General features: G+C 36.5%; 1 protein-coding gene across 4 annotated transcripts in view; it reads right to left on the bottom strand.

Annotated features, from left to right (window-relative positions):
• VPS13C (vacuolar protein sorting 13 homolog C) overlaps nucleotides 1–25,438 on the bottom strand; it is a 202,275-nt gene that overhangs the window by 116,573 nt on the left and 60,264 nt on the right. For all 4 annotated transcript variants that reach the window (XM_037833799.1, XM_037833801.1, XM_037833798.1 and 1 more), the window contains exons 15-22: nucleotides 19,592–19,721; nucleotides 18,880–18,974; nucleotides 9,138–9,280; nucleotides 8,129–8,321; nucleotides 6,971–7,085; nucleotides 6,166–6,302; nucleotides 4,136–4,259; nucleotides 2,077–2,194 (exon numbers count right to left, since the gene is read on the bottom strand). In XM_037833799.1, the coding sequence (XP_037689727.1) occupies nucleotides 2,077–2,194; nucleotides 4,136–4,259; nucleotides 6,166–6,302; nucleotides 6,971–7,085; nucleotides 8,129–8,321; nucleotides 9,138–9,280; nucleotides 18,880–18,974; nucleotides 19,592–19,721 (1,055 nt within the window). The remainder of the gene's footprint in view (nucleotides 1–2,076; nucleotides 2,195–4,135; nucleotides 4,260–6,165; nucleotides 6,303–6,970; nucleotides 7,086–8,128; nucleotides 8,322–9,137; nucleotides 9,281–18,879; nucleotides 18,975–19,591; nucleotides 19,722–25,438) is intronic.

Raw genomic sequence — 25,438 nt, 5'->3', positions numbered from 1 at the left:
CACCTCACTCCAGAAGCTTTGAAAAACCAGCAAGAACTAGTAGAAACATCTTTCCCAAAGGTCCAGAAAACATCTAAAGGACTGCAGTAGCAGGGCATGATGTGCCAAATCAAGAAAAAGGCTACTTAAAAGTGGGAGGATCCACTGGTGCTCTGACTAGCCCCTCCCCCAAACCTAACAGGCTCAGCAGAGAGCCAGCGGAGGCTCCCAGTCCGGGTCCCAGGTCTGGAGGGAGTGGGATAACCCTCATGCACATACTGGCAGCATGTATGTCTGTCCCAATTTGTCTGATGGTGGCCAAAGGGACTCGCCGTCCCAGAACTTTCCCTGCATTTAAAAGGCACTGAGCTCTCCTACAGAATGATGTGGGAGAGCAGTCAAATGGATGCTGTAGCAAGGGATTGCTGGCTGTGCACTACCCAGGACCATGAAGAAACTGTTTCTAGGGAAGAGAAGACATTTGGAATCATGTAAACTGGGGAATTACTAGGGTCAAATGCACAGAAGGATGAGGAAGGCCCCTATGCTTTAGCCTGGAGATATTCTCTATACTCGTTGCATGGATAAGCTCTGAAGGAGACCGTTTGCACAGGTCAATCTGCAAAAACTGAAAAAGGTATATTCGTTATTTTTCCTTTTTTTTTCTTTTTTTCCTTTTTCCTTTTTAGCTCCTGGTATTCAAAGAAAGCTCTCTGTGATAACACTAGATGGTACAAGTTTAAGGAACAGACACCTTAGTGTCTAAATTCCAGGGAGAACATATTAACATCACAACATCCAGGTTTCAACAAAAGATTACAAGGCACACCAAGAATCAGGAAGAACTGACCCAGGAAAAGTAGAACATTAAAGCATTATAAGAAATCAATGAGGAGGACCAGATCTGGGACATGCCAGGCAAAGACTTTAAAAAAATGGTTCTTAATATGCTCAAGGAATTGAAAGAAAACATGAACAAAAAAAGTACAGGAAATCAGGAAATGGAAAGGTGAACACAAAGAGAATATTAATAGAAAGATGGAAATTATAAAAAGGAATCAACAGAGCTGACCACCTCAATAACTGAAATTAAAAATTCCCTGGGGGGGGGGTTCAACAGAAGATTGGAGCTGGCAGAAAAAAGAATCAGTGAACCTGAAGACAAGGAAATTGAAATCATCTAATCTGAGGAGCAGAGAGAAGAAATAATGAAGAAAAGTGAACAGAGCTTGAGGAACCTATGGGACACTATCAATTGTACCAATATACGCACTGTGGGAGTCTCATAAGGAGAAAAAGAGAAAAGGGCAGAGAGAATATTCAAAGAAATAGTGGCTGAAAACTTCCCAAATTTAATGAAAGACATGAATATATATATATATACACCCAAGATTCTCAACAAGAGTTCAAATTGTATGATTCCACTTGTATAAAATCCTAAAAAAATTTAATAAATCTCTAGTGTCAGAAAGACTTACAATTGCCTGGGGATAGGGGTAGGGGAGTTGGTGTATAGAGATGGAGAGGAAGGGAATACAAAGGGACATGAGAAAACTTTTAGGGATGATGGATATGTTCATTATCTTGACTGTAGTAGATGTACACCTATGTCAAAACTTATCATATGTACCCTTTAAATATATGCAGTTTATTGAATCTTAATTATACCTCAATAAACCTGTTTTTAAAAGACAGGATAAATATTTTATAATTATGCACTTAAATATAAAATTCAATTTCTATTTTTATTCCTTTAGATTTCTTTTGAAGATTTTCATGTGGCTTCATGAACAAGAGCCTCTAAATTTTTCTTGAAGACTTTATTTCATTGTTATTGAACCATGGATTATCCCATTTGACAACACAGATCACCAATTTTTACACAAGGTAAAAATCCAAATACTTCTGAAATAAGAGAAATGATATATAATTTAAATGCACATTTCCCTAAAAAGGTATTTCAGCTGTAAGATAATCATTATATTTTTTCTGTTTCCTAGAGAAATCCACATTTGCTTCCTTAAAATCCATTAATTGATGTAGATATATTTCATCTTACTGATTTTCTTATACTTACAAAAGAAACTCATACATTACCTGGCCATTCTAATGTCTTTTTCCACCATTGCCTTGGCCAACTCAACATGAATATCCATGGGTTGCAATATATGCATAGTTGATGGATGCTGAAATCGACATTTTTTCCAGTTTTCCTCTTTAAAAAGAAATTTTTAATAGTAACTGGATTTTTTTATCGGGTATTCTGATAATTAAGCATCTTAAGTTAATAGAAAACAGTTAACAAGCAAATTCAATGAATACCCATTTTTACTTCTTTCAGCATGCAATTTAAATAACCTATGCTTAATACAGATTGATAGAAGCCAAAAACTAGGATATAAAAATAATTCTAAATATTTATTTGGAGAATGCTCATATGACATTGTCATTTTGAAGCAAACAAGAAAAAAATGGCAACTAATCAATTTGAGTCCAGAATTAACAAACAAGATGGGTGGTTAAATGATAAGGAGGGGAAAAATAGAAAAAATCAGGACAAAAATGGATGTCAGAAAGGAAAAAAGAGACTTGTAGGGTACCTAAGTGCAATTACAATAGCTTAGCACATAATTCCAAAGCAAAATTGAGTTTTATCAAGCAAGACTTTATGGAAATATGTAATAATCACTTTTCCTTCAAATAAAATGGTCCCTTAAACAGACTTACCAATGGCTAACAGTGCTACACAGATCTTTATTGAAGACAATGACTGAACATCTTTACCACTTATAATTCAAACTATTACTCTCAAGTACATAAAAAAGAAAAAGCAGCTTTAATGGTCTGTGTAAGAACTTCTCTTCAAGGAATTAATGGACTCATAATATATTAAAACTAGGTAGAGCATTAAATGTTATACGAAAGGCTAGAAGTATACATTCACATGTTGGTAAATCGCATCACTCCTACTGGAATATAAACTCTGTGGTCAGAGATAAGGTCTGTCATTTCCTCTAATGACCAACATAAAATGAAACATCAAGCATAGTTAAATAAACACTTATTGTTTCTAGAAACTAAAGAAGTATAAAGAACGAGGAATCATTACACAAGCAGTGGAAAATACCAGATATGGATAATAATTAAATTAATTACATTTAAGGGTTAAGGCTATGTGCTGGTTTGAATGTATTATGTCCCCCAGAAAAAGCCACATTCTTTGATGCAATCTTGTGGGGCAGACATAATAGTGGGGATTAAGTTGGAACATTTGGATTAGGTTGTTTGCATGGAGATGCGCCCCACCCAACTGTAGATGATAAACGATGGGATATTTCCATGGAGGCATGGCCCCACCCATTCAGGGTGGGCCTTGATCAGTGGAGCCATATAAACGTGCTGACTCAGGGAGATGGAACTCAGTGCAGCTGTGAGTGATGTTTTGAAGAGGAGCAAGCTTACTAGAGAGGACCGTCCTGGGAGAAAGCCATTCTGAAATCAGAACTTTGGAGCAGACACCAGCCAAGTGCCTTCCCAGCTAACAGAGGTTTTCCGGATGCCATTGGCCATCCTCCAGTGAAGGTACCCGATTACTGATGTGTTACCTTGGACACTTTATGGCCTTAACACTGTAACTGTGTAGCCAAATAAACCCCCTTTTTTATAAAAGCCAATCCTTCTCTGGTGTTTTGCATTCCTCAGCATTAGCAAACTAGAACAGGCTATATCAACACTTCTCAGATATCTACAAAATAGATGTAGAAGACTAGGCTAATACAATAAAGTATCTAAGAATAAAGGCAGCAAGGGAAAACACTGAGACATACTAAAAGCACTGGACCCTGAACAGAGGAACCTGAGCCCAATACAACTGTTATTTGTGTTCTCAGCAGTTTCTAAAGTCACATTACAGAAAGACAACCATTACTGGACTTACATTAAAATGGTACTAACTAGCTTATGATAAATAGACAAATTATTATCTTTGTTACTAAGGCAATGATTGTACTGATGGGCTCCTGTTTGGTTTTCTTAGTGACCAACAGGTTATGCATACAAAGTGATTTTCAGGGTTGATATATATGTATACACAAACATACATTTACCAAAGCTACTCGACATAATTTCAAGATCCAAAGGTTGAGTAACAGTTTACCTGCTCTTGCAAAGAGTAGCTGCACACTTTTTATTTCAACATCAAACTTGTCATATGCCTTATCCATTATTTCTTCCAAAGATGAATTAGCAGACCGTTGCAAACCTTGATCTTTACTGTTGATCTACAATGGAGAAAAGACTTCAGTTTCTTTCACAACAGAAAAGTACTACATCAACATACTTCAGCTGTATTTTTTTGAAGCCTAACCAAGAAGAAAACATTGCCGTTAATGAATTAACATGTTGCTTAATTTTTAATAATTATTTGCAAATATTTTATAAGGAGCATAATATTTTAGCATACAATTCTATTACATGTGAGCCATAGGTGCTCAAAACATTTTCATTAGTTAGATCAGTTACACAGCAGTCTGCCACAAATAACTGGTCTAGAAATGCATCATTTCCTGCATTCCTGAATCTCAGAAGTTATTGTCATCTGTGACTCAGCTCCCCTAACCATTTTAAACCCTTCTCACAGAATAGCAGGGTTATGTTCCTCTTCTCCTCACTACATCACCAGAATAATTACAGCATTAGAATTCAGCTCCAAATGCAGGGATATTGGCCTGCCCCACCTCGATGGTCACTAATGTGCTCACAGACATAGGGGACTGGTGGTTTGATAGGCTGAGCCTTCTACCACAGGACTTGCCCTTGGGAAGACCGTTGCTGCAAAGGAGAGGCTAGGCCTCCCTATAATTGTGCCTAAGTGTCTCCTCCTGAATGCCTCTTTGTTGCACAGATGTGGCCCTCTCTCTCTAGCTAAGCCAACTTGGCAGTTGAAATCACTGCCCTCTCCCCTACGTGGGATCTCCCTGGCAACGTGGAATATGACTCCTGGGGAGGAATGTAGACTCCATCGTGGGATGGAGAACATCTTCTTGACCAAAAGGGGGAAATGAAAGGAAATGAAATAAGCTTCAGTGGCAGAGAGATTCCAAAAAGAGCTGAGAGGTCACTCTGGTGGGCACTCTTACACACAATTTAGACAACCCTTTTTAGGTTCTAAAGAATTGGGGTAGCTGGTGGTAGATACCTGAAACTATCAAACTACAACCTAGAACCCATGAATCTTGAAGATGATTGTATAAAAATGTAGCTTATGAGGGGTGACAATGGGATTGGGAAAGTCATAAGGACCACACTCCCCTTTGTCTAGTTTATGGATGGATGGGTAGAAAAATGGGGGAAGGAAACAAACAAACAGACAAAGGCACCCAGTGTTCTTTTTTACTTTAATTGTTCTTTTTCACTTTAATTATTATTCTTGTTATTTTTGTGTGTGTGGTAATGAAGGTGTCAGGGATTGATTTTGGTGATGAATGTACAACTATATAATGGTACTGTGAATAATCGAATGTACAATTTGTTTTGTATGACTGTGTGGTATGTGAATATATCTCAATAAAATGAACATATATATTAAAAAAAAAGAATTCAGCTCCAATTTCTATTTCCTTTTTCCCCTTCCAATGGAAGGAGGGATCAATTCAGGACTATATTTTTTGAAATTTTCACCTTTTCTCAGATGCTTGGATTTCTAAGAGGCTCAACACAAAAAATCTCGGAGTTCTATTATTTTACTTAGTCACTCACCATGGTTTAATAAATATGTATTTATGTATGATTTTTCTATGGCAAAACTTACATAGACAATAAATAACACTGGATATTTAAAGTCTGGAAACCACAAAAATTAGGAGTGTGCTCACCAATAAGGAAAAGACATCAGTAATCCAGTCCTTAATGTCAGTTCAACTTCCATTATAAAAAGTTTTGCTTTATGTTTCTTAATAGCTACTATATATATATGTGTGTGTGTATATATATACGTATATGTATATATATGTGTATATATATATGTATATATATAATACAATCTCAGAGTAGAGTAGAGATCTTGGCAAAAAGTCAAGAAGAAATAAGTACAGGTTTAGTTTAAGTGAACTCTGAGGGATAAACAGCAAACTGTCAGATAGCTAACTACCAAGCAGGACAAAGATGGGTAAGCAGAAATGCACCTACCTGAAATGTACCAAAATCTAAAATAAGAAGATCTGATTTTTCATGGTGAAAACCTGTCTGTGGAATTATTAGATAAGAAGGCTTCAGATTTATCCTCAAATCAAGGACTTTTCGAGTTTCAATAATATGTGTAAGTCCTAAAAGAAGGCAAAGAAATAATGAAAGCTAAGATGGACAAGTATGAATATGTAATCACATTAGAAACAACTAGAATAAGAATATAACTTGAAAAGTATTATGGAGGAATCTCAGTTCTCCTCACAGATCAGATTCTCAATTCAGTATTTAAGGTGAAACCTGCAGATGGTCAAAACAATCCTTTTTATTTGGGGGTGGGGGGGGCAACAATCATATCATCACCTAGTACAGTAAACACAACGTAGCTAGCATTTTATTCAGAGATGGAATAATTCATTATTTCTTTGGTTAAGCAACCCAATAAAGTAGTTTGCTTAAGTTTAGAAGCCATGTTGTACTAAAGTATGTATTTTTAAAACTAGATTTACATGCAGCATGTTGAACAGCTTCTCAAAAACTGAGATGGTGTGACATTTTCCACTTCAAGCTCATTCTGAGGCACACGTTCATTGACGGGAATGTTATTCCTTTTCTTGCCTAGTCTAGGAGGTACACTTGCCTTCAGGTAAGCTATATACACTCACTGCAACTCTACTGTATAACACAGAATGAGTTTAAAATGAAAAAAAAAGTGAAACCTATACTATTTTAGATACAATTTTTACATGAAAATAGACAAAGATTTAAGAGTTTACTTGATGCTTACATAGACACTTGAATTCTTTACCTGTAGCTGTTCTCTCCTTAATTTCTTCCAGCTTCATCAATGTAGCTGATGTTATTTTCTCAAGATCTAATCTCTTGTTTGATTGAAAGAATTCAACCACTGCATTGATGGTTTTCTGTAAAAGAATTTCAAAACATAACCCAGCTATACACAGTACTTTCTGTATTATAAATTTTAAAGTTTCACATCTCAATTCTAAACAATGGTGGCTTTGAGCTGAAGAAGTACCTCCAAAGATATTCTGCCCTATGGCATCTCCCTCTAGAGTAGAGAACTTGGAAAAGGCAATAGCCTAATTAAGATTACTGGAGAGGCAACAAATTGTCCATATCACTAAAGTGACTAAAAGGATGTTCTATGGTGTTATGCTGATGTAGCAATGGACATTACATCTAGTTTTAGCTTCCAATAGTCAGAGGCTGAAACTCCACTTCTCTACACTACAACTGACTCCCCAGCACTTTGAACTCTACAGAGAGAATAGGAGAAAAGCTGTTCAGCAACTTACTCACCACGAAGATACGAACTTAAAAAAAAATCAGAGACACAATGAGATCTGGAGTCTTTACATGCTTTCTCCTATCTACACCTGAATCCACCTCTAAACTGTAAAGTAAAATTAATTCAAGGATCTCAGCAACAGGTTGGGACCAATCTAGAGGTGATACAATGGGAAGTGAACCATGCCTATCCTGCTGGCTAGCAAGAGATGAGAGTTAAGGCACCTGAATAGAAGGTAAAGCCACAGATAAAGAATCTGAGGCATTATGTTCAATAACATCCAAATAACAATGCTTTTCTCTCATGTGAAGTACAGAAAATTATTTTCATTACTACTTAAGCTCTTTGAATTGGTTCCAAATATTGACAGGATAGGGAGAATAAGCAAAAAAGAACTGATGTAGGGAGCTGAGTATGTGATGATTTCAGAGTAGTTGGTACAATAAACAGACTTTTTTTACAGTATATAGGGTTTTTTTAATTTAAAATAAGCATAGATAAATAAAATTTATGGAAGAAAAATCTATAGTATATGACAATTTAACTGCTAAACATGTACTAAAAGCTGTTATAAACCTAACTTCTAAGTAAATAAAGGTTAAATATGGCAGAAGTATAAGATGGTTTAATAAAGATTCACTCTCTCTTTGCACTTACAGCATCATAGATGACCTCCACAGGCTGAGACTGAATAACTAGCGTCTGGTCAGCAGTACTATTCTCTGGGTTGGTTTCAAACTCAATTTTAAGTAAGGAAGATGCAGTATCACTAATTGAAGTCACAAGTGATGGTACAATATTTTGCTGTTTCAGACCCGTTATATACCAGTGTTCTAATTTTGCTTCCACCCTAAATCCAATGAGGAAAAAAGGAGACTATGAACAAGATGTAATGAGTTAAAATAAAAATTGTCCTTAAAAACACTTATTTGAGAGCCAAGACCATGCCCATTGCCCAGAGATGAAGTCCAAACTCCTTAGCCTGGTATTTTGTTTTGTTTTGTTTTTAAACTAACTCCTCCTTACTCACATGAAAAACCCAGTTTAGCCAACTTCAGAACAAAGCAGAAGTTCTGATCACTGTTGCATAACTGTAAGTGAACTTTACTCATGGAACTAGTCTCCCTATTTCCATGCCACCCTAATACCCTTCCACCTCATATGACTCTGCTTCTCCTAGTCCTTTGCATTCTTCAACAACAGCCATGCCCCAATTCTCCTGGCCCAAATTATTTTCCACAACTGAGTTGGTACAGCATTAACTATAAGGTTATACTAAAAGTATTCAATTTTACAGCACCTTTTCACCTATGAACTATCAAATACATTATACGATTCTTGAATTATTAACTTTTCATGTATCCTCTCTTATCAACTACAGCACAAATTTCTTGAAAGCAAAAGTTTTTCAAACCAGTGTGCAGCTTCCGTAGTATCAAGCCCATAAATTAAATAGCACTCAACTCATATTTGTGAAGAAATGCAGGGACTATAGAACAAATGGTAGCTCCTCTATAAGAAAGATCATCCTGACACAAACAAGGAAAAGAAACTATAGAAGAACTACTGCTACTCAGGTGACTTTATACTGAGTAATGCTCTAAATTTTTTTGGCCTAAAAATCAGAACTAGAAATAAAAATTTAAATAAGTTTTTAAAAACTTACTTCAGTGCTTGTGCCCCTGGTCGCTGAGATGCTTGGGTGCCCAGGCCAATTATTTGAATCTTTAGTATTTCTGGAATATTTTCATTTTCTCTGATTGTAACAGAGGTGCTTACTAATTTCATTGTCATTACATGGGCAACATACTAAAAAGAAAGAAAGAAAACTGTTAAAGTCTAAATAATTCTACTTCCTTACATAACAATAATAACTTAAATTTGTTGAATTGAAAAAGTGATCTAACAAACAGTATGGTAGTTTCTGGCATCCAGTTAATTATTGTGAATAAAAGAGCATTAGAAAATTTAATATGAAGCTGCATCCTCAAATATGACATTTACAAAAGACTAAAATTTTTCTTAGTTTTAAAAACTTGAAATAATGATAAAATATTTTGTGGCATAAAGATTCAATTCAGAAAAAAATCAATTCAGCAGCTTTCATGAAAGAAAACTAAGTAATTCAGACAAATCCACTGGCTGAGGAGAAAAAAATATGGACAAAATATAAAGAACATCTGCTTGGTAGAGAGTTACAAGGCATTAGAGTAAAAATTCTTGGGTCAGGACTGGAGGTAGGACAGAGGCCAAGGGAGATGACTCTGGAATTTGGGGATGTGTCTTCCTTAAGGGCATTTGAAAATCTAAGGGTGGAGGGGGGCAGCCTAGAGGCTTGGAAGCTAGGTTACAAAGATAGAAACTAGAGATGAGGGCCTACCAAAGTGTAACACTAATAAACTAATAAAAACTTTGACGGGGACCCTAAAAGGCTACTGTAAAGGTAAACTAAAAGTAGACAGACCAGCATGTTCGCAGTATAACTTTAAGTCATATCAATCCTTAAAATAAGGTTGATTTCATCCCAAGTGCCAGTGCCTACCAACACCTGGAAGGAGCAAATAAAAGTTCTCTCTAAAAGAAAATATTCACCTTTTCTGAAGGAAGATATTATTTCCCATATTTCTGAAAATTAAAAATCCCATTTACAAATGTCAACTGTGTTTGTACACACACACACACACACACACACACACACACACACACACACACACTCTTACACAGGTTCACAAGGACTGAAGAAAAGTTAGAACAAAACCCAGCAGAAACAACAGAAAATAAAAAGAGAAAATCTTAAGGTAAAGAGAAAATCTTAAAAACAAAGGGGACAAATAGGTGGAAATTAACTTCAAAGTGATACAATACCACCAACAGCTGAATACACTGAATAAACAGCAGCTGAATAAATAGTAGATCAAACAATGGAATGATATCTTGAAAACTCGAATAAAATAATTAAAAACCTAGAATTCTTTACTCATAAAAAAATCTTTCAAGAAAGAATGTAAAATAAAGATATTTTCAAAAAAACAAAAATTAAGAGTATTTATCACCAACAGACAAGCATTAAACAAAATAATAAAAGAGCATTCTTTCAGCAAAAGGGAAATAATGGCAAATAGATTGATAGAGAGGCAGGAAGGAATTAACTGACTAGAACATTCAGTAATGTTAAAATTATTTTCCCAAAAATAACTTTTAGATTTAATGTAACCTCTACCAAAATTCCAACAGGCACTTTTGAAAACACTGATATGATGATTCGAAAAAGAATATGTAAATGCAAAGGTTCTACAAAAGCCAAAGACCTCTTTAAAAAAGAAAACCAAAGGTGAAGGTGTGACCTCAAACCTTTTTAAAGCTATTAATAATCAAGATAGCATGAAATTAATGATAGAGAAAACATTCAATGAAACAGACAAGGAGTCTAGAAACATACCACACATACAGAAGCAATTAATTTTTGAACAAAGGGCTAAGTCAATTCAAAAGGAAAACAAGAAAAACAAGAAAAACAAAAAGGGTTTGTAAGAAATGCTCAAAAAACTGGGTATCCATGTGGAAAAAAATAAACTTTGACCCCCTATATCACTCCAAACACAAAAATGAATTAAAAATGCAAATTAGACCTGAATATAAAACCCAGAACCACAAAGCTTATAGAAAGAAAAATAAAACACAGAAGATTTATCATTGTGGCACTAGGGTAGGCAAAGATTTCTTGAACTGGTCACATAAGCACTAGAACCATAAAACAAAAGAATTGACAAACAGACTTCATAAAAATTAAAAATTTATTTTCATAGAAAACCATCATTTAAAAATCAATATGCAGGGGTTGATCTAAGATGGCAGCATAGAGAGGAATGGAAGCTAGTTAGTCCCCCTGAAACAACTTATAAACAACCAGGAACAACTAGTAAATAATCTGGAATAATTGCGGGGAGACAAATGTGGCTGTCCATTCATCATACACCAACCTGAATTGGGAGGAATGCCCGAGATCACAGCATAAAATATGTAAGTAAAAACTACGGATCCAAGCCGGGAACCCCCTCCCCCAAAAGCCCGAGCTGCAAACCCTCCTAGTGCTTGAGAGAAGCTCTCTCCCAGCAAGTGAATACAGCTCAGCTGAGATCTAACTGGGGTTTTAATTAACAAGCGTGGACTGCTTGCTAGGAGCTACAAATCCCCAACAAGCAGACAGAGGCTTTGGGTGATGACTGACCTTCGAGAGTGAGAGGGTGGCTGCAGACTGGTCCTAAAGGGGGCTTTCTGTCTCTGTTGCAGCTCAGCGGAGAAAGCCTCAAACATTTTCAGTTCCCAGCACTCTGACCCAGACAAGGGTGGAGACAGCACAGGCAGAGTCTATTCAAATGCTAATGACCTCTCCCCAGGGGGATTATCTTCCCTAAGTGGAAAGGGGTGGGGCCCAGCTCTACTACCCGCCTTCCATTCAGAACCAGACCCCAGAGCCTGGGGGAAAACAGCCACAGGTCACACCTCCTTACATCACTCTGGAGTTACAGGCTGACAGGCACCACCTGCTGGGAAGAAAAGCACAGTGACCTGAGGCATCACAGGGTGTACCAATCTTCTTAGACACACCCTCAGGAAAACTGGATACTGAATATTTCTTCCTTCTGGGACCTGAGCCCGTTCTGGTCTGGGAAAACCTGATTGGGGTAACCGAGGAAACCATGCCTAGACAATAGAAAATGACAAACTACACTAAGAAAAATGAAGTTATGGCCAAATCAAAGGAACAAACTTACACTTCAACTGAGATACAGGAATTGAAACAACTAATAATAAGTCAATTCAAAAAGTTTAGGGAAGATACAGTGAAAGTTGAACCATATAATGAAAACACTGGGCGTACATAAGGTAGAAACTGAAAGTTCAAAAAACCAACTGGCAGAATCTATGGAAATGAAAGGCACAACGTAAGAGATGAAAGACACAATGGAAACATACAACAGCAGATCTAAAGAGGCAGAAGAAAACACTCAGGAACTGGAGAACAAGGCACCTGAAAGCCTACACACAAAAGAACAGATAGAGAAAAGAATGGAAAAATACAACCAACGTCTCCATGAACTTAAGGACAAGATGAAAAGCAAGAATGTACATGTCACTGGTGTCCCAGAAGGAGAAAAGAAGGGAAAGGGGGCAGAAGCAATAATACAGGAAATAATCAATGAAAATTTCCCATCTCTTCTGAAAGACAAAATTACAGATCCAAGAAGCACAGCATACCCCAACCAGGATAGATCTGAATGAGCCTATGCCAAGACACTTAATAATCAGATTATCAAACACCAAAGATAAAGAGAGAATCCTGAAAGCAGCAAGAGAAAAACGATCCATCACATACAAAGGAAGCTTGTAAGACAATGTGCAGATTTGTCAACAGAAACCATGGAGGTAAGAAGGAAGTGGGGTGATATATTTAAGATACTGAAAGAGAAAAACCACCAACCAAGAATCCTATATCTGGCAAAACTATCCTTTAAATATAAGGGAGAGCTTAAAATATTCTCTGACAAACAGACAATGAGAGAGTTTGTGAACAAGATACCTGCTCTACAGGAAACACTAAAGGAAGCACTGCAGACAGAAAGAAAAAAGACAGGAGTGAGAGGTTTGGAAAACAATTTTGGGAGACAGTACCACAGCAATCTAAGTACACTGAACAAAGATGACTGTGAGTATGGCTGAAAGAGGAAGGTTGGGACCGTGTGGGACACCAGAACAAAAGACAAAGGATAAAAACTGGGACTGTGCAACTCAGGGAAACCCAGGGCACTCAACAATTGTAAAAAAAAGGTAAAAATACGTTTTTACATGAGGTAGAACAAATGAATGTCAGCATTGCAAGGTGTTAAAAATAGGGTGGGATTGGGGGGAAAATACAATCAATGCAAACTAGAGACTATAATTAACAGAAACATGTATTATGCTTCCTTTAATATAACAAAGGCAATATACCAAAGCTAAATGCACATGGGGTGGTGGGTGATAGGGGAATGGCATGGGACTCCTGGCATTGGTGATGTTGTCTGACTCTTTATTCTACTTTAAGTTAATGCTATCTTCTTTTATTGCTTTCTAGCTGTCAAGTATTGTTTTTTGTTTGTTTTCTCTCTCTCTCTTTTCTTTTTATTTTGTCTCTCTACCTTCTTTGACTCTTCCTCCTTCTTTGTGGAAGAAAAGGAGATGTCCTTATATAGATAGTGGCAATGGTGCCGAATACATAAATACGTGACTATACAGGGAACCAATGATTGTTTACTTAGGACAGAATGTATGGTGTGTGAACAAAACCATCTTAAAATAAACGGGTTGATGAAGAAACACTGAGGGCACTATATTGAGTGAAATAAGACAGACACATAAAGGTAAATATTGCAGGTCTCACTGATATGAACTAATTATAATATGTAAACCCATAGACATGAAATATAAGTTACCAGGATACAGAATGAGTCTAAAGAATGGGGAGTGGTTACTTATTATGAGCTGAATGTTCAACTAGGGTGAACTTAAAACATTTGGAAATGGACAGGGGTCATGTTAGCATGTTGTAAGAATAACTAACAGTGATGAAAGGTGTGTGAAGGTGGTGGAAAGGGTAAGCTCAGAGTCACGTATGTTACCAGAAGAAAAGTTGGAGGTTAAAAGATGGGAATGTATGAAACAGTGAATCTTGTGGTGGACAATGTCCATGATTAATATACAAATATTAGAAATCTCTCTCATGAACTAGAACAAACGTATGACACTATAACTAGAAGTTAAATAATTGAAAGGGATATAGGAAAAAAATATATATCTATTGCAAACCATATACTACAGTTAGTAGTATTTTAACATTCTTTTATCAACAATACCAAATGTACTATACCAAAACTAGATGAATCAATAATGGAGGTGGGGCATGGTTAGGGGTATGGGAGAATTTGTGTTTCCTTTTTTTGTCTTTATTTCTTTTCTAGAGTAACGAAAATGTTCTAAAAATTGAAAAAAAAATAATTCTGTTGAAGGATGCACAGCTATATGATGGTATCATGGGCAAATGATTGTATACTTTGGATCTTTGGATAGTTGTATGGCATGTGAACAATCTCTCTCTATATATATGAACGGAGACTGTTCATGAAGAGCCTGGCTGCCATCAAAGCCAATGAGTATTTGTTTTAGCAGCTGGAAAATGGTTTTTGACACTAAAAGATATGGTGCTAATGTGATAACAACCTAAAAATGAGCAAATAGAGTTGGCCACCAAAACACGAAAAGATGCTATTTTCCTAGCTGCTAAAACAAATACCATACAATGGGTTGGCTTAAAAACAGAAATTAATTGCTTCAGTTTCAGAGGCAAATGGGCTTGTTTCCTCCTGGGGTTGGTATCCTCCAGCTGGCTAATAATCTTTGGAGTTCCTTCCTCTTCTGTCACATGGCAATCAAAAATGGCAGCATCTTCTCCTTTCTCTTCTGGTTTCCCTTGACTTTCAGCTCCCAACTACTCCCTACAGCTTCTCTATAAGGCCTCCAGTAGTAGGATTCAGACCCATCCTGATTCTATTGGGTCACACCTTAAGTAACCTCATCAAAAGGTCCTATTCACAAAAGGTTCATATCCATAAAATTATGAAAATGTTTTCTGGGGTACAGAATTCCAAGCCACCACAGTTAGCCCTTTGGACCCCCAAAAACACATGTTCTTCCTACATACAAAATAGATTCACTCCATCCTAACATCCCAAAAGCCTCAAGACATTTTGGAACACCAAGTACAAAGTCTCATCAAAATCAGTAATGGGTGTGGTCTACCCTAGAGCAAAATTCCTCTGACTGATGGACCAAGAAAACCTAGAAAACCTAGAAAACAAGTTCTCTGTTTCTAATGTACAATGGTGAGACAAACATAGGTAAGCATTCCCATTCCAGAAGGGAGAAACTAGAAGGAGAACAGGGGTCATGGGTGCCAAACAAAATCCAAAGCTCAGCAGGGCAAACTCCCCTAGATTCCAAGGCCTTAGAGTCATCTATGGATAGATGGTTTGTCCTTTAGGCCTGATGGAGCAGCAGCCCCACCCCTTTCAAGTGCTTGTGCAGAGGCCATACTCACCCCGAAGAATTGGTGTGGCCCCACCCTCTCTGGGGACTAGAATAGAGCCAGGATCTCCATAAATGTTAGAGCACAGATCCCAACCACTTCTGAGTATTGGAATGGCAGCTAGGCTCTCCATGAACATTCTCCGTGAACACCATCTCAGAGCATTGGGGTAGCAGAACACTCCCTGAAAAATGCGGCATAAAGTCTGCTTCCTCCAAGCACAAGGGCAGATGGCCTGCTCCTCCAAGAGCAGGTGCCCTTTCTACATGTGGGTGGACCTGCTCTCCTGGCTGGAGGAGAGTTCTTCAGTCCAGACCTCAGCTTCCATGTTATCCCCTTGAAGTCATTCCTTCTTCAATCCATCCCTTCTCTGTCCTTTTCAGTCCAGGCTAGCAGTGGTTCTGCTCACACAAACTTTGTAAAAACCTTGTCACTTCACATGCAGTTCACAGGAGTCCAAACCATCAGGCACTAGCACTTTCCACAGATCCTTCCTGGATAACTGAATTTCCAGTCCTGAAACTGAAATGGCTGACTAGATCCATGTTCAGCCACACCTTTAGCAAACGGTTGTTCAGTTAAACCCTCACATGGAGTACTGTCCTCTGCAGACCTATTTCTTGAAAGTCCAGGGAGGTGCCTGATATTGCTGCTCTGGCCCTAGTCTCAGAGCATACCATCTGGATAGGCTCAGAATTTTCTAAACCATCAGTTTCTAGTTTCTTTGTGATAATTTCAGTTCTCAGTTTATCCCTTTCCTCTTGAATTTTATTATAAGCTGCAAGGAGTACCCAGGTTGCATCTTCCACATTTAGCTAAATATCCAAGGTCATCATTAACAAGTTCCAATTTCAAGTTAACATCAAAACACAATTTTGCCAAGTTCTCTGCCACTTTAAAACAAGGATCATCTTTCTTCCAATTTCCAATAACACAATCATCATTTCCTTCTAAGGTCTCATCAGAAGTACCTCCAAGGTCCATATTTCTACCAACAGTTTCTTCAAAGTGATCTTGGTTTTTCTAACAAGCCTCTTCCAGCCTCTACCTATTATCCAATTCCAAAGTTGTCTTCACATTTTTAGGTTGTTATCACATTAGCACCATACCTTTCAGTTTCAAAACCCATTTTCCAGCTGCTAAAACAAATACTCATTGGCTTAACAACAAGAATTTACTGGCTCTTGGTTTCAGAGTACAGAAGGCTTGCTTCCTCCCAGGGTTGCAATCTTCTGGCTGGCCAGCAATCTTTGGCTTTTCTGTCAGAGGGCAATGCACATGGCAGTGTAATTTCTTTTCTCTTCCAGGTTCCTTTGACTTCCAGCTTCTGGCTACTCCCTATAGCTTCTCTCTACAGCTTTCTCTATAAGGCCTCCAAGAACAAGATTCAGACTCAACCTGATTGGGTTGGGCCATACCTTAACTGAAGTAACCTCATCAAAAGGTCCTATTTACAATGGGTTCACAGCCATAGGAAAGGATTAAGAACATGCTTTTCTGGGGTACATAACTCCAAACCACCACAAATGCTCAACATCATTAGTCATTAAAAAAATACAAATTAAAACCATAGCAGACAACTGGAAATCCACACATAAAAGAATCATTGTGGACCCCTGTATCTCACCATATACAAAAATTAATTCCAAATGGATCAGAGACCTAAATATAAGCACTAATACTATAAAACTTCTAAAAGAAAGCATAGGGAAATATCTTCACGACTTGTGGTAGGCAATGGATTTTTTTACTTTATACCAAAGAACAAATAGGCAAATGGGATTTCACCAAGATTAAAAACTTTTATGCATCAAAGGATAAATTAGCAAGAAAGTGAAAAGACAACCTACAGAACGGGAGAAAATATTTGAAAATGATATAACTGATAAGGATTTAATATCTAAAATATATAAAGAACTCCTACAACTCAACAACAAAAAGACAAACTACCCAACAAAAAATTGGACCAAGGATTTGAATAGACATTTCTCCAAAGAAGACATCAAATGGCCAATGAATATATCAAAAGATGCTAATCATTAGCCATTAGAGGAATGTTAATTAAAAGTGCAATGAATACCACTTCACACCCACTAGGATGGCTATTATTTTAAAAAAGTGAAAATAACAAGTGTTGGCGAGGTTGCAGAGAAACAGGAACCCTCATTGTTGCTGGGAATGTAAAATGGTGCAGCCACTGTGGAAAACAGTTTGACAATTGGTCAGAAAATTAAACATACAATCACAATATAACCCAGCAATCCCACGCTGAGGTATTATACACAAAATAATTGAAAGCAGGGAGTCAGATACTTGTACACCAGTTTATAAAGCAGCATTATTACAATAGCTAAAGGTGGAACCAACAGATGAATGGATAAACAAAATGTGGCACATCAATTCAATGAAATATTATTCAGCTATAAAAAGAAGTGAGGATACATGCTACAACATGGATGACCTTTGCAGACATCATGTTGAATGAAATAAGCCAGACACAAAAGGCAGGAAAGGACAAACATTGCATGCTTTTTCTTATATGAAATACTAGAATAAGAAAATTCATAAAGAAAGCAGAATAGTGGTTACCCAGGGTGATGGGAGGGGGGTGGAATGGGAATTATTGCAAATAAGTATGAGTTTTGATTTAGATGATAAAAATACTATGGAAACAGTGAAAGTTACACAGTACAGTATAATCAATGCACTTAATGTCAAAGAATTGTCCACTTAAAAATGGTTAAAATGATTTTTGTGGTATGTGTATGTGCTGGTTTGGATCTGTTATATACTCCAGAAAAGACTATGTTCTTTTTACTCCAGAAAAGACTATGTTCTTTTAATCCAATCTTGTGGGGGCAGACCTATTGTGAGTGGGAACTTTTCACTAGATTGTTTCCATGGAGATGTGACCCCACCCATTCAAGGTGGGTCTTAATCCCCTTGCTGGAGTCCTCTATGAGGGATAAAAGGCAGAGACATTTTGCAGACAGCTCAGGGAAGCTAAGAGAGAAGCTAAGATAGAAGCCTAGAGACATTTTTGAAAAAAATATTTTATCAGGTTATTCTTACATTCCCTAAAGCAACAAAATCTAAAGTTGATAAAAGAATTTTAATTAGTACGGTCTGACTAGAAGCATTTAACAATTAAACAGTATAATAAGTAAAACAGAAACAAATGATAAACCTATCTTATTAGTTACTTAAAAATCATTAACTTGTTTAAACCAATTCAAGATAATTTAGTAAAATGAAACAGAGTATCTTAGACCACATAAATAATTACCTGCTTGGGTAAAGTTAGATTGTGAGTGCTCTCACTATAACCAATAGCAGTGAAGAGCTTGGCTTTTTCCTCTGGGGTCATAAGGTCATCAATAGCTACAAAGAAAAGACCAATTATTTTAAGAAAACAATTGCTTCAGCAGCTTTACAGTTACAATCAAAAAGACAAACTAAACTACTGTGTCTTAAAACCAAGAGACACAAACTCTAAAACAGAAGGAAATAAGTAATTATATCTAGTATACTACATTAATAGTTTATACCAACATCCTATATTTACTTGCTTAGTTTAAGAAGCAGAGAGACATCATTAAGGAAATTCAGGTATCACGTAAGGATTATAACATTCCCTAAGTACTTAAAAAACTGAAGTATAACTTGTAATTAAATATCCATGTAAAATGTAACAATAAGGAAAGCTAAATATAACTTCCTAAATTTCATGCAAATAATTATTCTTAAAAAAAGCAAAGTTTTATTTTAGTTACACAAATAGAGAAATGTTTCAGCCTGATGTGACTGTTGAAGAAATACTTAAATAAAATTATAAAATTACAAGGATTGTACGTTTAGTTAGGTACCACACTGAGCTATATAATATGTATATCTTTTATTTCAAAAGTATTTGAATGATATACAACTAATTGGTCAAGATATAATTTCTATAGCTTTTTCTTATTAGTGTACAATAAATTATTCTACTTAGAACTTACTTTCAGGAATCAAAGATTCTTCATCTTTTTTCTTAGATTCCTTCTTACCCCAAAAACCACTAAACCAGCCTCCACGTTTCTCGCCTGTATCAACATTCTTTTTCCTTAATTTTTGCCCAGATCGAATCACCTAAAAAATTAAAAAATTTAATTAATGAGTAAATGCATTTTCTTCATATTCTGATAAAACCAAGTAAGAGAATTTTTAACACTCCAAAATCAGATTTTAAACAGTCAAGAAAAGCCAGTTCCTTCTTACCTGATGCTTAACAAGGTTTGTTAATGTGGTCTCACTGTTAATTTACTTCTCACAGCTTGAAACATACTGAAAGCATTTGGATGAAGCTGCATTTTGGCAGCAATATAATTAAGGTTTCAAGTGAAATTTTTCTGAGCAATGTGTCTTTCAAATTTTTAACTTAAGGAGCCACTATAACTGCAGGTTTATAAAATAAAAAATTCCCTGAAAGGAAGATGCTTCCACTCAAAAATTATTAGTTTAAAACAATTCTATTGAGAATTTATATACAGATTCAGGGGGTGGGGTGGGGTGCTGAGAACATACTAATAAAAATACATAGTCCTCAAAAATTCTCATTTTATCCTGTTTTCTCAACAAATCCTGGCTTGATTTTTCATTTTCCCTTGTCTTTGCTAACCATAAAATACAGATAAGTAATCAAAAAGCTGAAAACAGTGTTCAGGAGAAAAAAATGAATAATTTAGACTCAATATTCTCATTCCCTGAATAACTAAATTTTAATAATTTACCCACTTAAAATTTCAAATATTTTACATTAGCAGTGAACTGGAAACATATTGAAAGTGTCTGTGTATAACAAAAAGTAAAATAACCCAAAAGTAAAGTAAAAAGAAAAGGCTGAATTCTATAGTAGAGAAAATAGGTTTGATCAATAAAATGATTACTTAAAGCTAAATTAAATAAGCCCTTTTTAACAAGTAGACATTAAATAAACAAGAAGGGAATAAGTATATATCTGTACACAAAGCTACTGAAAGCCCCACTTATATCTCAGCTATAAGCAACTTTTGTCAAGCTTATCAATCCATTTGCAGCAGTCAGAAATGGAATGGGTAAAAAATATACATCTCATTAGTTTGTATTTTATATGAAATAACATTTGACTTGTTTATGACCTTGGCATTAGAAGATTAGTATATTCTCTTGTTGTTCATGATAAACAGAAGTTAGACAACTTACTTAACTTCTCAATGACTTAATTTCCTTATATAAAATGAAGATAACTGTATCTTCTTCAAAACTGACAGTACAACAAATTATATCATTAAAATGCCAGTTACTATTATTCTGAACATTCAACTTCCTACTTTAAAATTTCATGATATAAAGTTTTAACAAAAGCAAATCAACTGGTAATCACCAGTATTTGAGCTAATTTCAAACTGAGGCACAATATTGTTAATCCTAGGGCTTAGTGTGGGATATCTTTTGAACGGTACTAGTGCCATCATGTCCTATAATTACAAAGGTCATAAGTGCAGAAATATTAAAGAAAAAAAGGCAGATGATCTAACAATCAAAATAAGAAATGAAAATTAAATCAAATTTGAGAGTGGTTTCAAAAAATGCCAAATGCAGCATCTGGATATACGCTATATAGTTTCAACAGCAGACATGAATATTTAGAACAATGAAATCATGCAACCTGTGAAAAGGGCTCTGCCTTTACAAAAGGTAGCGCAAAAAGAGCTTTATTAACCTATTAGCAATTCAGGAGACTAGGGTGATGTTTGAGAATGTAAAGGCTAAGCATGGAGAAAATGTTACACTTTTGTCATAAGCCATGGAGGAGTGCACACATTCAAGCCCTGTTTGAATCTGCCCACTGAAAGTCAATGACAGACTTCCAGGAAAATGGTGGAGTAGGTGAAGCAGAACGGGATTCTCCTCTGTGAAAGTAACTAGAAAGGGGCTGGAGGACACCAGGGACCGTGGTTTCAGGGTGTGAGCACACAGTATGTGGAAGGGACACCAACAAAAACAGAAGAGAGACGGCGGCTCAAGGGACGTGGTGAGCGTGTTACTGTCAGACGGCCTCCCAGCTGGGAGCATCAAAACTGCCATGGGGCAAGGGAGTGAGCAGCAGATCTCCACTCCCATGCACCTACCTTGAAAGTTTGCTGGGAGTGGGGGGTGATCCTCCAGAGTTAGATAGCGGGGAGCTCCTGTCAGGGAACCTGGCAGGCAGTGTTTGCTCTCCCCCCATGGAAGTTGCAGGGGGTGGGAGGGTACAACAGTGACAAGCGGGGAAGGGCCATACCAGCCATCAGGAGCCCCTCCCACACCCCAGAAACTTGTGGGTGCAAGAAGGGCAGACAAATGGCAGGCAGGGCCCAAATCCATCTGCGGGGTGCCCTTGATCAGATACCCGGCCTACCTACTCAGGGCCCACATCGCAGCCCCAGGATAAGCATGCCCCAGTGCACATGGAGAACAGGTGCACTGACTGGTTCCCCACCGGGTTTGGACCCTGCCCAATGCACAGAAGAAATTCAGGGAATATATACATGAGAGCGCCACCTGCTGGGAGGTTAGGGAAACTGCATTCCAGCAAACCAAATTATATATAAATGCTCAAATAATTCTGCACTTTCCAAAATAACCCTATCAAGACAAGCAAATGCCTCAAAGTCAACAGAAAATTACAAAGCATTTGAAGAATCTAGAAGATATGGACAAGCAAAACAAATTAAAAAGCTGCAAGAGACACAAAATTTGGAGCAATTAAAGAAGTTAAACAAATCTCCAAGAAACGTTCAATGAGATGGCTAAAAACATAAAGGAAATCAAGAAAACTCTACAAGAGCATAAGCAAGAATTTGTAAGAGTAAATATAAAAAAAGCAAACCTTATGGAAATAAAAGACACTATGGCTCAAATTAAAAATATACTAGAGACATACAGTAGCAGATTTGAAGAGGCAGAATAAAGGATAAGTGAACTTGAGGACAGAGTAAATGAATGCAAACACACAAAAGAACAAATGGGAGAAAAAACGAAAAACTTGAAGTGGATCTCAGAGAAATGATGGATGACATGAGTGAACAAATTTAAGAATCACTGGTGTCCTAGAAGGACAAGAGAAGGGTAAAGGGCTAGGAAGACCGTTTCAAGACATAGCTGAGTTCTCAAACCTTCTAAAAACACAAATATGCCAATCAAAGCTGCCCAACAAACTCCAAACAGAATAAATCCAAATAAACCTACTCTGAGACATATACTGAATAGACTGTCAAATGCTGAAGAGAAGGAGAAAATACTAAAAGCAACAAGAGGGAAGCGATTCACCACATATAAGGAAAACAACATAAGACTAAGTACTGACTACTCAGTGGGCACCATGGAGGCAAAAAGGCAGTGGCACATTTAAGATTCTGAAAGAGAAAAATTGCCAGCTAAGAATTCTTGATCCAGCAAAACTCTCTTTCATAATTGAAGGAGAGTTTAAAACGCTGACAGACAAACATTGAGAAACACTGTTAATATGAGATCTACCCTGCAAGAAATACTAAAGAGAGCTCTACCAGCTAAGGAAAAAAAAAAGAGAGCTCTGGAGAATAGCACAGAACTGAAGAGTTACTAATAGGGGTAACTTAAAAGGGAAAAAGAGAGGGGGAAAAATAGATCTAAAATCTAAAAAACCAAAGGATAAGATGGCTGGTTCAAGAACTCCCTTCGCGGTAATAACTTTTAACGTGAATGGATTAAACTCTCCAATTAAAAGATACAGACTGGTAGAATTGATTTAAAAATATGACCCATAGATATGCTGTTTACAAGATACTCATCTTAGACCCTGAGACACAAAGACTGAAAGTGAAAAGATGGAAAAAAATATTCTACGCAAACTGCAATCAAAGGAAAGCAGAGGTAGCTATATTAATATCAGAAAAAAATAGACTTTAAATGTAAAGATGCCGTAAGAGACAAAGAGGGACAAAATATATTAATAAAAGGGATAATTCTCCAGAAAGAAATAACAATTATAAATGTTTATGCACCCAATCAAGGAGCTCAAAAATAAATGAGACAAACATTGGCTAAACTTAAGGGAGCAATAGACACATCTACAATAATAGTGGGAGAGTTCAATACATCACTCTCTTCTACTAGACAGAGGACCAATAAGGAAATTGAGAAACTAAAGAATATGCAAATGAACTAGACTTAATAGACAATATATAGATCATTACATCCCAAATTACCAGGATATACATTCTTCTCTAGTGCCCATGGAACATTCTCCAGGATAGATAATATGCTGGGGCACAAAACAAGTCTTAATAAATTTAAAAATACTGAAATTATTCAATGCACATTCTCTGACCACAATGGAATGCCACTAGAAATCAACAACCACCAAAGAACCAGATCTTTCACAAATATGTGGAGGTTAAACAACACAATCCTAAACATCCAGTGGGTCAAAGAAGAAACTGCATGAGAAACTGCTAAGTATCTAGAGATGAATGAAAATGAGAACAAGACATATCAAAACCTGTGGGATGCAGTAAAGGCAGTGCTGAGAGGGAAATTTATAGCTCTGAATGCATGTATCAAAAAGCAAGAAAGAGCTAAAACTAAAGATCTAACTAAATAACTAAAAAGGCTAGAGAATGATCAGTAAACTAACCCTAAAACAAGTAGATGAAAAGAAATAACAAGGCTTAAAGCAGAAATAAATGAGCTGGAGAACAAAAAACCAATAGAGAGAATAAATAAAACCAAAAGTTGGTTCTTTGAGAAGATCAACAAGATTGGCAGACAGCTAGACTCAAAAAGTCAAAAAGAGAGAAGACCCAAATAAACAGAATCAGAAATGAGAAGGGGATAAATACTACAGATCCTGAGGAAACCAAAAAAAAAAAAAAAAAAAAAAAAAAAATGACAAGAGGGTACTATGAACAACCATATGCCAACAAGCTAGACAATGTAGAGGAAATGGACAATTTCCTGGAAACACATGAACAACCTAGAATGACCCAAGAAGAAATAAAAGACCTCAACAAACCAATCACAAGCAATGAGATCCAATCAGTCATCAAAAATCTACCTACAAATAAAAGCCCAGGGCCAGACAGCTACACAGGGGAATTTTGCCAAACTTTCCAAAAAGAATTGACACCATTCCTGCTCAAACTCTTTCAAAAAATGGAAGAAAAAGGAACACTATCTAACTCATTTTATGAAGCTAATATCACTCTGATATCAAAACCAGATAGAAACACTACAAAAAAGGAAAACTACAGGCCAATCTCCCTAATGAACAAAGATGCAAAAATCCTAAACAAAATACTTGCAAATCGAATCCAAAGGCATATTAAAAGAACTATACATCACGACCAAGTGGGGTTCATTCTGGCACACAAAGGTGGTTCAATGTAAGAAAATCAATTAATGTAACTCAACACATTAACAAATCAAAAGGGAAAAATCAAATAATCATCTGAATAGACACTGAAAAAGCATTAGACAAAATTCAATGTCCCTTTTTGATAAAAACTTTCCTCAATATGATAAAAAGCATATATGAAAAATCCAGTCAGCATAGTACTCAAGAAGAGAGGCTGAAAGCCTTCCCCCGAAGATCAGGAACAAGACAAGGATGCCCATTGTCACTTCTATTATTCAACATTGTCCTAGAAGTTCCAGCCAGAGCAATTCACCAAGACAAAGAAATAAAAGGTATCCAAATTGGAAAGGAAGAAGTAAAATCGTCATTATTTTCAGATGATATGCTCTTATATTTGAAAAATCCTGAGAATTCAACCACAAAGCTACTTGAGCTAATAAATTCAGCAGAG

Source organism: Choloepus didactylus, chromosome 4 (assembly GCF_015220235.1).
Source record: "Choloepus didactylus isolate mChoDid1 chromosome 4, mChoDid1.pri, whole genome shotgun sequence".
Taxonomy (NCBI): domain Eukaryota; kingdom Metazoa; phylum Chordata; class Mammalia; order Pilosa; family Megalonychidae; genus Choloepus; species Choloepus didactylus.
Note: the sequence above shows the minus strand (reverse complement) of the source record. Positions and strands in the feature narration are given on the sequence as shown.